This window comes from Martes martes (genome assembly GCF_963455335.1).
Source record: "Martes martes genome assembly, chromosome: 4".
Classification (NCBI taxonomy): Eukaryota; Metazoa; Chordata; class Mammalia; order Carnivora; family Mustelidae; genus Martes; species Martes martes.
This window is the reverse complement of record NC_137891.1, coordinates 179705520-179721505: the sequence shown is the minus strand read 5'-3', so window position 1 is coordinate 179721505 and position 15986 is coordinate 179705520. Positions and strand designations below refer to the sequence as shown.

The 15986-nt window shown below is 52.2% G+C and overlaps 1 protein-coding gene across 1 annotated transcript in view; it reads right to left on the bottom strand.

Annotated features, from left to right (window-relative positions):
- The window catches only part of SPATA21 (spermatogenesis associated 21), a gene marked incomplete at both ends in the record, with an annotated part of 28717 nt that extends 14434 nt beyond the window's left edge, over positions 1 to 14283 (bottom strand). The window contains 10 exons of the mRNA XM_080801737.1: positions 454 to 571; positions 689 to 760; positions 2910 to 3047; positions 4578 to 4666; positions 5085 to 5545; positions 6635 to 6683; positions 7063 to 7325; positions 11146 to 11344; positions 12276 to 12427; positions 14164 to 14283. Of these exons, the coding sequence (XP_080657863.1) occupies positions 454 to 571; positions 689 to 760; positions 2910 to 3047; positions 4578 to 4666; positions 5085 to 5545; positions 6635 to 6683; positions 7063 to 7325; positions 11146 to 11344; positions 12276 to 12427; positions 14164 to 14283 (1661 nt within the window). The remainder of the gene's footprint in view (positions 1 to 453; positions 572 to 688; positions 761 to 2909; positions 3048 to 4577; positions 4667 to 5084; positions 5546 to 6634; positions 6684 to 7062; positions 7326 to 11145; positions 11345 to 12275; positions 12428 to 14163) is intronic.
- Between the last annotated feature and the right edge of the window lie 1703 nt (positions 14284 to 15986).

Below are 15986 nucleotides of genomic sequence, written 5' to 3'. Positions count from 1 at the left end.
GAATTGGTTCAGCTAGGCGGGTGTGAGTATGGGGCTGCCAGTTGCCATCCTTCCCACTGAGGGAGAGGGAGAAGCAGACTCCTCACTGAGCAGAGAGCACAACACGAGGCCTGATCCCAGGACCCTGAGATCATGACCTGAGCTGAAGGCAGAGGCTTAACCGACTGAGCCACCCAGGTGCCCTGACCTAGTTGAGCTGGAAACCATGGACAGAGATGAGTAGGAGGGATAAAACCTTAAGAGTATCATCTGATCTCCTGGATCCAGCCATTCCTGAGGCCATGATCCATTATGTGAGCCAATATATTCCCCTTTTGCTTAAGCCAATTTTATTTGGGTGCCTCTTTCACTTGCAACTGAGAGTCCTAACTATCAAAATTCCTCAGCTGCCAAAATACTGGGTGCCACTTCTGTGTCTGTCACCCTCCACCCACAACCACCGGCCGCACTCACTTGGTGATCTCCTCTAAGGCCGCCTCCGGTAAGGCCAGCATCTCCACCAGCAGGGACAGGATCTCAAAGAGCAGAGTGTGGGGGTTTGGGGGAGCCATGTCCGTCAGGGCATTCTGCTCTGGGGACATGGGAAGATGTCTGCTGTTACCATTCTGTAGTTCTGGAGGCCAATTGGCCCCACCAACCACCAGGCCCCTCCCCGAGCTCTGACTCCTCCGGGCTCACCCCTACTCACCCACAGAGCAGAAGAAGCGCCTGGTGTCTGTCATCACAGCCAAGAAGTCCTTGAAGCCTACGTGACCATCTCCTGTGGAGGCCAGGGGTAGAACAGTGGGCAAGGGCCTGCCAGAGTGGGCAAAGGCACTGCAGCCCGGGCATGTTAGCATGGACTCAGTGGGTTTGCTTATAAAACACAAAGAAGACACATATTCGATGCAGCAAGTGCGGTGCACACAGCAAAGTAGAAGGTGAAAATTAGGGGTGCCTGGGTTGGAAGCTTCTAGAACTCAGGGCAGCAGTCCGAGTTCCCATCCCTGGTCCACCACTTACTATCCGTGTGACCTTGGCAAAGCCCTCAACCCCTCTAAGCCTTAGCTTTCTTACCTAGAGAGTGGGGATAACCATAATACTTATCTCATGGGAGATCAAATGAAGCAAAGTGCTTAGAACAGAGCCGTGGGTATTATACAAGCTCAGTAAATGTCAGCAACTGTCATTATTACCATGTGCTAGTCACTGCAGGAGAATTAGGTACCCACAAGATTCCCACCTCGGCCTTCAAGGCCCTGCAGGACCTGCCTATTACCTGTCTCCAGCCTCACCTGGTGCCAAGGGCCCCCAGCATGAATCTGTTCTTCCACTGGGGCCATGTTCCCTGCTCAGGGCCTTTGCACATGCTGCTTCCTCTTCCTGGAATCTTCTCTACTGCTCTCTAACTCTTTAGTAAACATCCTAAGCGAGCTTCTTCTTGATCATCCCTTCCCCAAGAGAAGTCAGACCTGACTGCGTCAGCTGCCCCACTACACATTCTCATAAAACCCTGTGTTTCAACCACACACTTGTAAGATCTGGAATTTAATGGAGATGCCAAAAGGGTCTGTTTTGTTCTGCGCTGTGTCCTCAGGGCTTAAGACAGGTAGGTTTGGGGGGCACCTGGCTGGCTCAGTCCGGAGGAACATGTGACTTTTGATCTCAGGGTTTTGAATTTGAGCCCCACATTTGGGGTAGAGATTACTTAAATAAATAAAACTTAAAAAAAAAAAAAAAGACAAACAAGTCTTAGCAGATGTTTCCTGAGCTACTAGACAAATGAATAAATGGTCTCTAATCCTGAAAACCACCTTCTGGAGGTGCCTAATACTCTTAGCCCCACGTCACAGATGGGGCCTGAGGCATAGAGAAAAAGCAAGCTTTTGCCAAGAGTCACATAGGAGCAGAGCTAAGGTGGTTCCTGGCTTGTGTGTGTGGATTCGCCCCTGTGCAGTGATGGAGGAAGCAGAGCCAGACCAGTAGTGGCCAGGAGCCCAGGCCCCTTATAGCTCCACGGTTCCCCACGCCCTGCATCTAGCCAACCAAACCGCGTGGAATTCCCCTCACCCTGTGTCCTCCTCCCTTTGTCTCTTTTATTTCTATCACGAGGGATGCCCTTTTTTCTTCCCTCCCTGCCTAACTGCTATTTAATCTTTCACTATTTGGCTCAGTCATCACCTCCTCCGGGAAGTCTTCCTTCCTGATCCCTTCCTCTAAGCCACCTGAAGTGCCGCTTCCTTTGGTGACTCTTCTGTGTCCCTGTCTCTGTAAGCACCTCGGGGGCAGGGCTCATGGGCTTTACCCATCTCTTTATTCTCAGTGCCCAGATCAGGAAGGCGCACACAGCAGGTACTTAATAAATATTTCCCGGATGACGAACACTAGCAGCTCAATGTCTTATGAATACGTTCCGTGCACCAGGCATTGGGCTCAATGCTCTGCCTGGATTATCTCATTTGCTTTCCAGCGGCCTGCTGAGATGGATGCTATCAGCCCATTGTATGGAAACCCAGGCCTGGCCAACTCCACGGATTTGTTCAAGGTCACACAGCTGGTCAAATGAGTGACCCAGTCGTGGGAGAAGATCCCATGAAGCACACACACAGGCCTAAAAGGGAGGTATCTCAGACACCACCTACATCCTAGGGTCAGGAGATAGGTCATGGCCATCGCCAGGTGCCCAGAACCCGGTGCTGAGGAGGTGCTCAGAGAGCATTAACTTTGGGGGGCCAGCGCGAGGGGCCCCAGTGGAAAATAAAAATGCAGGATGGGGTCCCTCCCTCAAAAATTTATGAAGAATTTCCAGACTGCAACAACAGAGCATTAAACCACGTGCAGGCCCCTTGAAGCGTGGAGGCCTACAGGGCCAGAAAGGTCTCCGTTGCTGGCCCTGCCTGGGACTCAGAATGGAGCCTTCCGTCACTCACCATCGATGTCGGCACTTCTCAGGGCATCCTGTACCTGAGCCGGCGTGAGGGAGATGCCCACAAGCAGCAGGATGTTGCCCAGGCTCTGTGCGTTCACCTCGCCATGGCCATTGAAGATCTCAAAGTAACTGCGGAAGGCTGCGGTGGGGCGGCGGGGGTCATGTGAGGCGGGGACACGCCTTGTTCCCACCATCCAACGCCCCCACCTTCCAACCACCCTCCTGCCCAGCATCCTTTACCACCGCGGCTGGGTGGAGAGGCAGGGGCAGCTAAAACAGCCATAGTGGAAGGCATAGTCCCACTAACCACTCCGCTCTCTATCCCAAGGTCAGGCCAAGGTCTCAGCGGGTGTGCCAGCACCTAAGCTCCTCAATGACCTTCACTCTGTGCCAGGAGCACAGCCACCTTAGGGCACCCCTGCTATGTGCCAGGCACTGTGCTAGGCTCTTCACGGCCACGTTCTCATTAAAGTCTTACAACGGCCTCGTAAGAGTGGGATGCTTGTTCCTTTTGTCCCAATAGGGAAACTGAGGCTTAAAGATTAGGTGACCAGGTAGGTCTTTCTGACCCTTAAGTCTGTGCCTTTGACTTTGGTGCTCTGTGGTCACTTATCCACATGGACGTGCTTTCCAGGATAGCTTGATACCAAAAGCTGCACCTGACTTCTCAGCCCGCAGCCAAATGTCGGCAGATCAACAGACCGAGGGAGGGTGCTAGGTCTGCCCTTTAATAATAAGCTGGGTGGCTGCTTTGGCCTGAATTGCATCCCACTGAAACTCTTATGTTGAAGCCCTGACCCCCAGGACGTTAGCATGGGACTGTATTTAGAGAAAGGGCCTTTAAAGAGGTGGTTAAGTTAAAATGAGATAGTAGCGTGGGCCCTATTCCAGTTCAACTGGTGTCCTTACAAGAAAAGGAAATGCAGAAACACGAGAGACAGCAGGGATGTGTGTGCACAGAGGAAAGGCCACGTGAGACCACATGAGGACACAGGAGGGTACAGGCGGCCACCTGCACGGCGAGGGGAGGGGCCTCAAAAGAAACCCATTCCGCCGCCACCTTGATCTGAGATCTGCTTGGTTTGCGACCTCCTGCGACCTCCTGAGCTCTGAGCAAAGAAATGCTCAGCCACCCCGTCTGTGATACTGTGTTATGGCAGCCTAAGCAAACCATACAACTGCCACGGACAAGCCATCGTACTTCTCTGAGACTCGATTTTCTCATCTGTGAGATGGACAGAACAGTACATCCTCCGAGAGCAGTTGTGTTAATTCAGTGTCTGGCATGTAAGAGACTCTGAAGTTTGACACGCAGAACTGAGATGAGGACAGAGGGAGGACTAGGGAGCTAGGGTTGGGGTGAGTGGTGACCCCCCAAGGGCAGGCATGCCAAAAAAAAAAGGGGGAAAGACAAGAACAGCTCTTAAAAGCAGGCATGAGCAAAATGCCCCGTGGTTTGGACCATGTGAGCAGAGCAGCCAGACAGGGCTCGGACTCCCACGGCCAGCTGCCACCCCACACTGTCTCCCCAGCCAGGAAGTCTCCCCCGGACCCGGGACACAGGGCTGCGGTGGGCATCAGGCCAGTGGTGTGGTCTGGAGCGCCCCATCCCCCCCAGGACTGAGACTCCTGCCAAGGGAGGAGCTTCCCTGGGCAGGCCAGCCCTCACCTTCCTCTTGCCTCAGGGTGAGATGCTCCTCGAACCTTTCATCCCAGCTCTGATACAGCTTGAGGAGGCCGCGCTCCTCCAGCTCCTGCCTACGGAGGACAGACCCCAGACACAGGGCACACATCCAGTCACCCTTGCCCGGGGCCACCCCCAGAAGCTAGGGGAGGGCAAGGGGGAAGGGTGGGGCAGAGGAGGGCATGGGAAGGACCCTGGGGGAGGCTTTGGGAGGTCAGGAGAGTCTCAGAGTGACCCTGGGGAGGAGGAAGCAGGCGTGAGGGGACATAAGGGGAAGGGACACGCCTCCGTGCCCCTTAGAGGGACTTAGATTAGAAAGAGAAAAGCTGGCAGAAATGGGGATGGGGGTGGGGGAGCACAAGTGAGAAATGAAGAGGGGGCACATGAGAGGGAACAAGTGCGGTGACAGGGACGAGAGTCTGGAAAAAGATGCCAGGGACCCTGGGACACCAACTCTGACCTTGGGCGCTCTTTTTCTGGGGTGACTCCTACCGTGTCTTGGTGCTGCTCAGGCTCCTCTCTCCACTCGGGTACAAGAGTTCTGCCCTTCTCCAGCCCACGTCCAGGGTGGGGGCTGACAGGGCTGTGACCAGCCCTGAAGCTGGGATGGGGGATCCCACAGGGGTGGGGACAGGGACGGGCCCGGGGGCTGGCGACCGGGCCCAGGATGGGGCCATCGCAGGGGCCGAGGCGGGGGTCTGAGGCAGGGTCAGAGGCAGGCTTGGGGCCGAGGAGGGCACAGGGGTCAGGGTCCTGGGGGACTTCCGGTTTGGCAGGGCCCGGGCCTTGGCAGCCCTCCGATGTGTGACCTCCTCCTCTTCCACCTCCAGCAAGCACTTCATGAAGCCCTGCCGAAGGTTCCCAAGGTGCCGGGCCCCGACAGCCACCGTGGGCTCCTGAGGCTGCTTCTGCACAGGGTCCAGATCCCTCCTCTCTCCACTGCCCCTCACCTCCTGGGGACAGCACAGGAGAGGGAATCCAGCCAGACTGTCCCACAGAGCTTCTCCTGCCCTTCACTCTCCAGGGCAACCTCGCACTGCTCTTCCTCTCTGGGCCCCTGGACGATGTCCTCCAAATCTCCTATGCACCCCAGGAGGCTCCTCCCTCCACTTGACCTTGGCTCTGCCGCCTTCCAGCACTGCGAGCCTGGGGGCTTGAGTAAGTCACTCCCTGCCCCACCTTTCATTTATTTCTGTCCCTGGGATCAGCACAGCCTCAGTGGTCTTGTCAATGACCTGTTGTTTGCCGACCTGACCAGAAGGTGAGCTTCATGTGAGCAGGACCTTGTCTGCCTCCTTTATCCATGACTATCCAGGGACGACACATGGTAGGCACTTAATAAACGCCCACTCGTTCATCCGACAAATCTAGCCATCTCCTGCTTCTGTCCCTCCTATGACAGGGACGGGTCATCCCCAGCCCACCTCCAGCGCGCACACCCCTGCCCAGCCCTTTGTCCCACATGAGATGCAGCTCTTGTCCCTAAAGCACCAGCTCTATTTTGTCCATCAGCAGAAACCATGCTATATTACCTTCTTTTCAACTAAAATCACCCCCAGGGGCGCCTGGGTGGCTCAGTGGGTTAAAGCCTCTGCCTTTGGCTCAGGTCATGATCCCAGAGTCCTGGGATCCAGCCCCTCGGGCTCTCTGCTCAGCAGGGAGCCTGCTTCCCTTCCTCTATCTGCCTGCCTCTCTGCCTACTTGTGATCTCTGTCTGTCAAATAAACAAATTTTTAAAAACCTTAAAAAAAAAAAAATCTCCCCTGACAAACCAGCTACCAGCCCGGGGTTCTGCTCCTGTTTCCAAGCTCCAGAGTCTAAGGGCATCCTTTGTCCCCCGCCCAAGATGCACACATGTGTGCACACACCCATGCAAACACACACGCGTGTGCACATCCGTGTGCACACTCACACAGACACACAGGCTCACTCACACCTTCCCCAGTTGGATTCCAGATACTAGCCCAGTACCTCCTCTGCCTCCTTCCTCCTCATGATTCCCGGCAAGGTGCCCTCCCCACCCCAACTCTGGCTCTACTTACCAGTGCAGGAACAGGCCCTGGTGCTGGTTGGGTCTCCATGGCCTTGACCCTAAACAAGGAAGAGACCCTGGGGTGGCAGAGCGGCTCAGTGCAAGGCTCATCCTCTGCACTGACCTTCCCTCAGCCCCCAGGACACTTAGGCCCACTACCCCAGCCTCATCTCTCCAGTCTTATAATCTCAGAGGGACCCCTCATTCCCTCACATCCCCATGTTGGGACGAGGCCCTTAAAGCACAGGTTTGCAGAACAAAGAATTCTGGTGTTAGAAGTATCCTACAGATGGGGAAACTGAGGCCCAGAGGGGCATGACTTGCCCAAGGTCCTGCATCAGGTCAGGAGCTAGAATTCATCTCACCTATAACTTAACAGAAGTGTGATCTTGTTGGGTCAGGGAGTCGGGCAGGGGAGGGCATCAGGGGATGGCTTACCTTCCTTTGGGTGGGTCAGGTCCTGGCGTGGATGGTGGGAAGGAGTTGGCCGTCTTTTCCTCTGGAGTTGCCAAAGGTATCAGGGGCACTGTCTCCTGGGAACTGTCCTCCTGTGGCCTGATGTGGGGGGTGTCCAACTCCTTGGGGAGCTTGTCTCCCCGTGGCTGTCCACAGCTGTCCAAGGTGCAAGAAGTTTCCACTGGCTGCACTATGTCTGCCCCATGAGCTGCCTGGTGACCTGGGATGGGCTGACACTCCTGGCCCTGCCGAGTACAAGACACCAAAATGAGGAGCCTGAGCCTATCTCCCAGGTGAACCTCAATGCTGGCCTGGAGACCGGCCATCCCAGGCTCACTGTGATCCAGACACTGCAAGTGTCCTCTCACTGAGTGCTCTCAGCACCCCTAGAAGTAGCAAAACCTCATTTTCAAGGATGACGACACTGAGGCCCACAGGAGTCACGGCCTACCCAAAGTCATGGTCCATGCTTCTCTGTGGCATAGAAGGGGAGCCTGGAGGAACTGAGATGGTTCCCTTTAAATCCCAAACTCCTTGGTATTTCCCAAGGAATGTTCAACGTACAAGAATCCTTCTTGAACGCTCCCTAAAAAAGGGGTATGTTAACTGATTTCGAGACTTACTGTAAAGTGACTTACGATCAGGACAGGGTGGTATTGGAATAAAGATAAATAGATGAGTGGAACAAAGAACCCAGAAATCGACTTACACATAGCTCAACTGATTTGCAACAAAGGTGTCAGTAGGGAAAGGGGTGTCTTCAACAAATGGCGCTAGAATGGTTGGATGGCCACAGACCAAATCCCAAACCACGATCCAACATGCCATGCACAAAAATTAACTCAAGATGGATCATAAATTTAAATATTAGGGCGCCTGGGCTCAGTGGGTTGAGGGTCTGCCTTCGGCTCAGGTCATGATCCCGAGGTCCTGGGATCGAGCCCCACATCGGGCTCCCTCTGATCTATGGGGGATCTATGCTTCTCCCTCTCCCTCTGCCTGCCACTCCCCTTCCTTGTGCGCGTGCTCTCTCTCTCTCTCTCTCTCTCTCTCTCGCTGTCAAATAAATAAACAAAATCTTTTTAAAAAACATTAAGCCTAAAATTATAAAAATTCTTGAAGAAAACATAGGAGAAAATCTGACGTGATCTTGGGTTAAGATGTGCGAGAAATAACATCAGAAACTCGAGCCCTAAAGAAAAGATTGATAAATTAGGCCTTATCAAAATTCAGAACTTCTGTTCTTTGAAAATCTCTGTTAAGAGAATGGAAAACACAAGGCAGAGCCTGGGGAGAGCATTCACCAGTCACATACCTTATAAAGGACTTGTATTCAGAATATCTAAGGACCTCTAAACTCAATAAAGAACTTGGTTTTTTTTTTTTAAAGGCAGAAAGTAAAAAAGATGATACATAAAGTGGAAGAAAAAAAATGTGTGTAAATCCTGTATCTCATAAGAGACTAGTATCCAGAATATATAAAGAACTCCTACAACTCAACCATAAAATAACCAATCCAATGAAAACAATGGGCAAAGTATTTGAATAGACATTTCTCCAAAAAAGATATGCAAATGACCTATAAGCACATTAAAAAATGTTCAACACTGGGGCGGCCTGGGTGTCTCCTTCAGTTCTGTATCTGACTTTGGCTCCAGTCATGATCTCAGGGTCCTGGGATCGAGTCCCGATTGGGGCTCCCTGCACTTACCGGGGAGTCTGCCTTTCCCTCTCCCTCTGCCCCTCCTCTCAAATAAACACAAAAAAATTTTTTAAAACATGCTCAACATCATTTATCATCAGGAAAATTAGGGGCACCTGGGTGGCTCAGTAGGCTAAGCGGCTGCCTTCGGCTCAGGTCACGATCCCAGTGTCCTGGGATGGAGCCCCATATCGGGCTCCCTGCTCAGCGGGAGTTCCCTCTGCCTCTGCCTGCTGCTCTGCCCACTTGTGCCCTCTAATTGTGTCCAAAAAAAAAAAAAACAACTTTAAAAAAAGGAAAATTAAGGCCACAATGACAGTCCACTAGACACCTATTAGAATGCTTAAAATTAAGGACTGGCCCTACCAAGTGTTGGGGAGGATGTGGCTCAGCCGAAATTCTCATACCTCTGCACAAAGGCACAACGGCTTTGGAGAAGACTTTGGCGTTTCCTTAGTAAGTGCCATATATACCTACCATAGGATCCCTTCTACGGCCGAGGGGGTTATTTGCTCCAGAGCAATGAAAGCCTTTGCTCCTGCGGACACGAATATTTGCAGAAGTTGTTTTGTTTTGTTTTGTTTTGTTTTGTTTTGTTTTCAGAATCAAAAATTGAGAAGGAACCATATGGCCATGGGTAGGCAAAAGGATGCAGACATGGGGCGCCTGGGTGGCTCAGTGGGTTAAGGCCTCTGCCTTCGGCTCGGGTCATGGTTCCAGGGTCCTGGGATCGGGCCCCACATGGGGCTCTCTGCTCAGCGGGGAGCCTGCTTCCCCCTCCCCCCGACCGCCTGCCTACTTGTGATCTCTCTCTCTCTCTCTGTGTCAGATGAATAGATAGAATCTTTAAAAAAAAAAAAAAAAGGATGCAGACATGGCTGTGCATGTGTGCCACGGGATGGACTATCACTCTGCGTCAAAAAGGAGGACTTTTGTTTTGTTTTGTGTTTTTGTTTTTTTTTTTTTGTTTTTGGGGAAAAGGAGGACGTTTTGAGACCTCAAGAGCGTGAGTGAATCTCAAAATAATCATGCTGAGGGAAAGCAGATGGGCAGAAGGAATGTACCCTGTCCCCTTCCGTTTGTGTAAAATTCCAGGAACTACAAATCTGTAGCAAAAAGTGCGGATCAGAGGTGGCCTGGGGATGGGGTGGGTGGGAGGAGGGATGACAAAGGGCATGAGGAAACTTGGTGTGTGGGGGGTGACAGATACGTTTATTTTCTTGATGGTGGTGACGGCTTCAGGGGTGACGATGTGTGTCCAAAACATCACTGAAGCTCGCCATTTATTTATTATTTATTTATTTTAAGATTTTATTTATTTGTTACAGAGAGAGTGAGACACAGCGAGAGAGGGAATACAAGCAGGGGGAGTGGGAGAGAGAGAAGCAGCGGGGAACCTGAGGCGGGGCTCTGTCCCAGGACCCTGGGATCACAGCCTGAGCCGAAGGCAGATACTTAAGGACTGAACCACCCAGGCACCCCTGAAGCTCTTTTTTTAAAGATTGTATTTATTTATTTGAGACAGAGAGCATGCATGGGATGGAGAGGAAGAGGGAGGGACAAGCAGACTCTGCTCTGAGCACGGAGCCTGATGCAGGGCTCGATCCCAGGACCCCGAGATCATGACCTGAGCTGAAACCAAGAGCTGTATGCTTAGCTGACTGAGACACCCAGGCTCCCCATACCTCACTGAGGCTTTTTTTTTTTTAAGATTTTATTTATTTATTTGACAGAGAGAGATCACAGTAGACAGAGGGGCAGGCAGAGAGAGAGAGAGGGAAGCAGGCTCCCTGCTGAGCAGAGAGCCTGATGCAGGACTCGATCCCAGGACCCTGAGATAGTGACCTGAGCTGAAGGCAGCGGCTTAACCCACTGAGCCACCCAGGCGCCCACCTCACTGAAGCTTTAAAAGAATTAATCCTAAAATGAAAATAAGTGAAAAGATATTTTGTAGACAAATAACTTAAAAAGGGCACCAAGCTCTAACCACCTCTTGTAAAGTCCCACAACACTCAACGGCTAAGAAACAGCTTCTGGGATATCCTAGCATAAAGAAAACCACTGAGTGTGATTAAATCCAGTATATCCCTATTTTTCTTGTACGTAGAACCCCTCCACTCCTCCCCACCTCCAGCGTCCATTGACATACCGTGGGGCCACTCTGGAAACAGGTTATACAGTCTTGCAATTAAGAATATCCAGAATATCCCAGTGACCCACAGAGACAGGACACTTGACATCTCCGGGGCATGGAGAGAAGTAGACACAAGTGTACCAAAATGGGGGGCACGGGGGGAAGCTCCTTCATCTTCCCTGTGGGGCAGTCATTCTGTTCCCTCCTCCCACATCTCCATGGACATTACCTGGTGGCTCTGGAGGGCCTGACCCTTCACCGTCCCTGGGTTCTGGTGTCTCCCCCGCTGGTCCTCGGTCTCCTTCCCTTCCTGTGCTGCAGGGACCCTGGAAGGCAGCACCCCCAGCTCACTTCCTGGCTTGGCTTGACCCTGGCCTGCTTGCAGCTCCCTGGGCCCTTCCTGGGGGGCCAGAATTGAATGCTTCTTCCTGGGGAGAACAGCAAAGCGACACCTCAGCTCCCAGATTGGGCCACAGTTTTATATTCTTAGGCTCCTATGTGATTCCCAGAGCACCTGTGCACACCTAGGTATACCATAGGTGCATACTTAATGCTGGAGAGGATGAATTAAGGACTGACATGAATTCTCCAAATCCCAAACACTTTGATGTCAATGTTTTGGGGAGTTAGGATCTTTATTATTATTATTATTATTATTATTATTACTGTTCTTGTTGTTGTTTAGAAAAAAAGAAAAAACAGGAGCACCTGACTGGCTTGGTTGGTAGAGCAAGTGATTCTTGATCTCAGGGTTGTGAGTTCGAGCCCCATGCTGGGTGTAGAGATGACTTAAAAATAAATCTTGGAGGAATGCCTGGGTGGCTCAGTGAGTTAAAGCCTCTGCCTTCAGCTCAGTCATGATCTCAGGGTCCTGGGATCAAGCCCCAGATCAGGTTCTCTGCTCGGCAGGGAGCCTGCTTCCCCCCTCTCTCTCTCTGCCTGCCTCTCTGCCTACTTGTGATCTCTGTCTGTCAAATAAACAAATAAAACCTTTTTTAAAAAGTGTACAGTATTTAGAAAACAGTAACAATAATGTGTGTAAATGTGTGTTTTCCCTCTCTTTTGTTCATTCTTCCATTGATTCGGTGAATACATATTTACTGAGCATCTACTATGTGCCAATCCCAGTCCCAGGCATGAGGGATTTGAGGCTGAGCAGGACACATCAAAGAACCGTGTGGTCTAGTCGGGCAGTGCAGATGAAAGTTCCCACGAGTAATTAGGTAACATGATTTATGCTGCATGAGAGAGAAGCAAAAGCGCTTCTATCTTAGGCAGGGAGTCCTACCTCTCGTCCTTATCCCCCAGGTGGCTCACAGGGTTCTCTCCTGGACCTTCTCTAAGAAGTCCCCAGCTCACCTTGGTCCTGCCGGCTGCCTCCGCTCCTGGGCCCTGAGCTCCAGAGGACCCTCCTCTGAGGATTCCCTGTGTCTCGGTCCCTTTTCTGGCCCTCCTGAGGCTGAAGAGGGCTGCTTCCCACCGTCCGTCCCTGCAGCATCTGGGAATGCAACCTGGAACAGAGATGTCCATGGCGCTGGCCCGAGGGTGGCCACACGTACCCATTCTGGAGGGTTCTTCCCTCTCCCTGGGTATCGTCCCGGCCTCAGGGGCAGGGAGATCCTGTGTCTGACTGGAGAGAGGTGAGGAGGAGGAGACAGGGGCCCCTGGAGAGAGTGGCTGCGTGTTAAGACCTGGCCCAGCCCGCAGGCTGTCATTCAGCGCTAATGGCTCTAGCACAAAGCTGAAGTCCAGGGTGGGAACTGAGCAGAGGGGACTCCCTGAGGTCGGCCGCAAAAGACCCCCCCAGGGGACATCAACACCCTGAGAAGATCCAAGAGAGCCATCTTCAATCTCCACCGCTTCAGAGCTCAGGCTCTGGAACTGGGTTTTGATGTCCGTCTTGGTCTATCAGTCCCTAGTGGAGCCAGTGACTTAGGGCCAGCTCCGAGCCTCACCTGAGTCGGCCAACTCCAGAAGCCCTGGCTCAGTCAATCAACGATAATTGTTCTGCTGCAAGATTGTGCTGGAAGCCAACACCGAGGTCACCTGCCGCAGGAAGCAGGACCTGTGCCCGTGCCTCCAGGGACGGAACCCTGTTGGTCCTCACCATGACACCCACACGACAGTGGGGCTCAACGGGGTGCAGTGGCTTGCCCAAGGTCATACAGATTGTTATGTAATGGGACTGAGACCCATGACTTTGTTCATTGGAAAAATAAATCAGGGGTAGAGGTGAAGGAAGCCCAGAATGTCTTCCCCAACCTCCTTCCAAGACCACCCGCCCCCCCAACATACACACACCTTCAGGTGCTCTCCCTGCCCCCAGGGGAAGCCATGATTTGTAACAAAAGCAACAGGGAAAAGGCAATGCTTGACCCATGAGAATGCTGACCCTTCTTTTATGGTGACATTTGTGGCTCTGGGGAAACTAGGTCGAAAGGAGGGCCTTTTTTGTGCTCTTCAGTTCATGCCACTTGGCACTTAGAAGGATGGATGGAAAGAGGTTCAGAAGTGTGATAAAAGCTCAGGGTGCAGGCTGGGGGCTGGGGAGGGTCATGGGTAGAGGCCGGGAGCAGCTGCCAGGGGAGTAAGGGTTAGAAAGGGGCTAAACGCCATGGAATTTGCATAGCAGAGTAAGTAGGAATTCTTATTTTACTCATCCAGCGTCTTTCCTGGTAAAGGAAGCCAGCGTTTTGTGTGTGTGTGTGGTGGGGGTGGGGCAGCTCATGGGGTCAGTGGAGCCGACTGAGTACCACTTCTGACTTCATTATAGCAAGAGCTCCAGGCCACTGTGTTCTGCCGTGGTGACTAATTCAGGGATGCGCATGTGACAGTGGGCCAATGACAGTGGTACCAGGAACTTTCTTCAACTATTGCAAAGAGGTTCTCTTCCTGTTGGGGATGCTATTCCAGAGGATGTAAGATGAGAAGATTAAAGTCTGGAGTGGCCAGGGAAATCCTTGCCATCTTTCAGGGAGAGTCTGCCAGGGAATGGCATGTTGGAAGGCAGAACCCAGGGATACGCATTTAGCCATACCTTGATCCAGCCATACCTGAAGCCTTCTGATAGATTTGTCAGTTATCCAAGCTGACATATTCTCATTTCTGCCTAATTCAGTTTGAATTGGGTTTTGTATCACTTGTAACTGAGTCTTAATTAAAGCAGTTGGGGAGGAAGATTAGGCAGGGGAGGGGAAAAGTGACTGCTGGGAATAGCAGGGTCAGAACATGAGGTGCAGGGCCCCACCTGGTTGACTCCTGATATGGTGGGCTCAGCACCAGGCCTCTTGCTGGTGGCGCTCATGCCGGGACTTGGCTGGGCCCCAGGAGCCTTGATCCTTGCCTCCATGTACATTCTCTTGTCCATTGTGCCACAGCCAATAGGGGTACCAAGGGACAGGCATCAGTTGCTGTGGTCCCACAGGAGAAATCCGGTCAAAGTTCCATCAAGCTCATTATCTAAGCACTGCTTCAGCAGCCCACGTGGAACCTGTAATAGAGAGCCTGACTGAAGGGAAGAGTCAGGGCCAGGCCTGGAACTGAACGGCACGCATTGAAACCAAAGAGCTGGCCACACCCAATTTACCCACAAATCCTTCCTAATTCTCACAATGACTCTGAGGACAGGAATTAAACCATAGCCTGCTGGATCCCAAAACACACGTACTTTCTTCTACCACAGCATTGCCTAATGGGTGCTCTTTGATCCTAATATCGGTCCCACGAGGGGCACTGCAAAAAAACATTCTGAGACCAAACGTGTTTGGAAAGAGCAGAGTTGGAATAGGAATAGGAATAAGACTAGGCTGTGTTGCAGGACTTCTCAGAGCCTTTAATATACATTTCAGACACGCATTTTAAAGAGTGCCCAAGAATGTCACGGTTGCTGTTGTTATAGATGAAAACTCCAAGTTCTTCTTGGGGTTAAGGAATAAGAGTTGAGAACATCTGTCTTGAGAACCCCAAGAACTCCAATGGCATATGTAGTTCACCGAAGCACCCCAATACCCCAGCTGCCTCTGCCCTGGACACATCCCTTTCTAAAGCTTTTCTTGGTGTCTCTCCTGCCTCTCCCGTCCAACCTCATATTAGGCTGTAGGACCACCCCTACACAAACATGCTCTTTTAACCTGGACAGCCTCCCGCCGTCCTAATCCCACAGATCCCCAGCCTCTATGCCTACAGCCCACTTCTCTGTCTAACCCCCATCCCCATTTCTTCAGCCTCCCACCTCTTCTCCAAACTTCCAGCCACCCCAGCTCTCCCTCCAGCCTCTGAGTTCCTCTGAGGCCCATATTCCTATGGGTGCATCACAAACCCCATTTTACTGTTAGCGAGTTTCTAGGGGGTAAATCTTACCCTTCCATGAGACCATGGGGTCGTGGAGATCTTGATTGTGTTTTTGCTCTAAATCATGGCAGGCCAGCCAACAGACACGGAGGAACCTTCTATTTGCTGGGCACGTTTGCAAGCGGTATTCTCCTAAGCCCCTGTGAGGTCAGCGGGTTTAGCCCGAAAGCTCAGAGAAGCCCAGTGTCTTGTCCAATACAACACAGCTAGCCTGCAGGAGATCCGGATTCAGACCCGGGACTGTGAGGCTCTCAAGCCTGCTTGTCTCCTCATGTTATCTTGCCTCCAAGCCGCTCATTCGTTTACCTACACAACCAACAACTGTTTCAGGGACCTATGCCCAAGATAGAGGCACAGCACCAGGGCCTGAGAGTACACTGGGTGTTCTGAAGGCTCTCACCATTTACCAGGGGTACAGAGAAGATGCCCTCATCAGCCACGAACCCAAATCCACACTCCCTCCTCCTTTCCTCTCACTCCTGCCTACCGTCCAGTACTTCCCGCAGCTAGACCAGCACCCCACAATGCAAACAAGATCTCCGCTCCCGTTGGACGCCCACCCCAGGCACAGTGCCCACCTCCCAAAGGGTCTAGGCTCTCACTTGGCACAGGGAAGTTAGCACTGTGACCAAGTTCCTCCCTCTCCCTGGGGAGTTCCTCTCTCTTCCTGTCTCTCTCCCATGAGGACTCCCTGTGCATTCCCCTTTCCTCCAGGGCTTC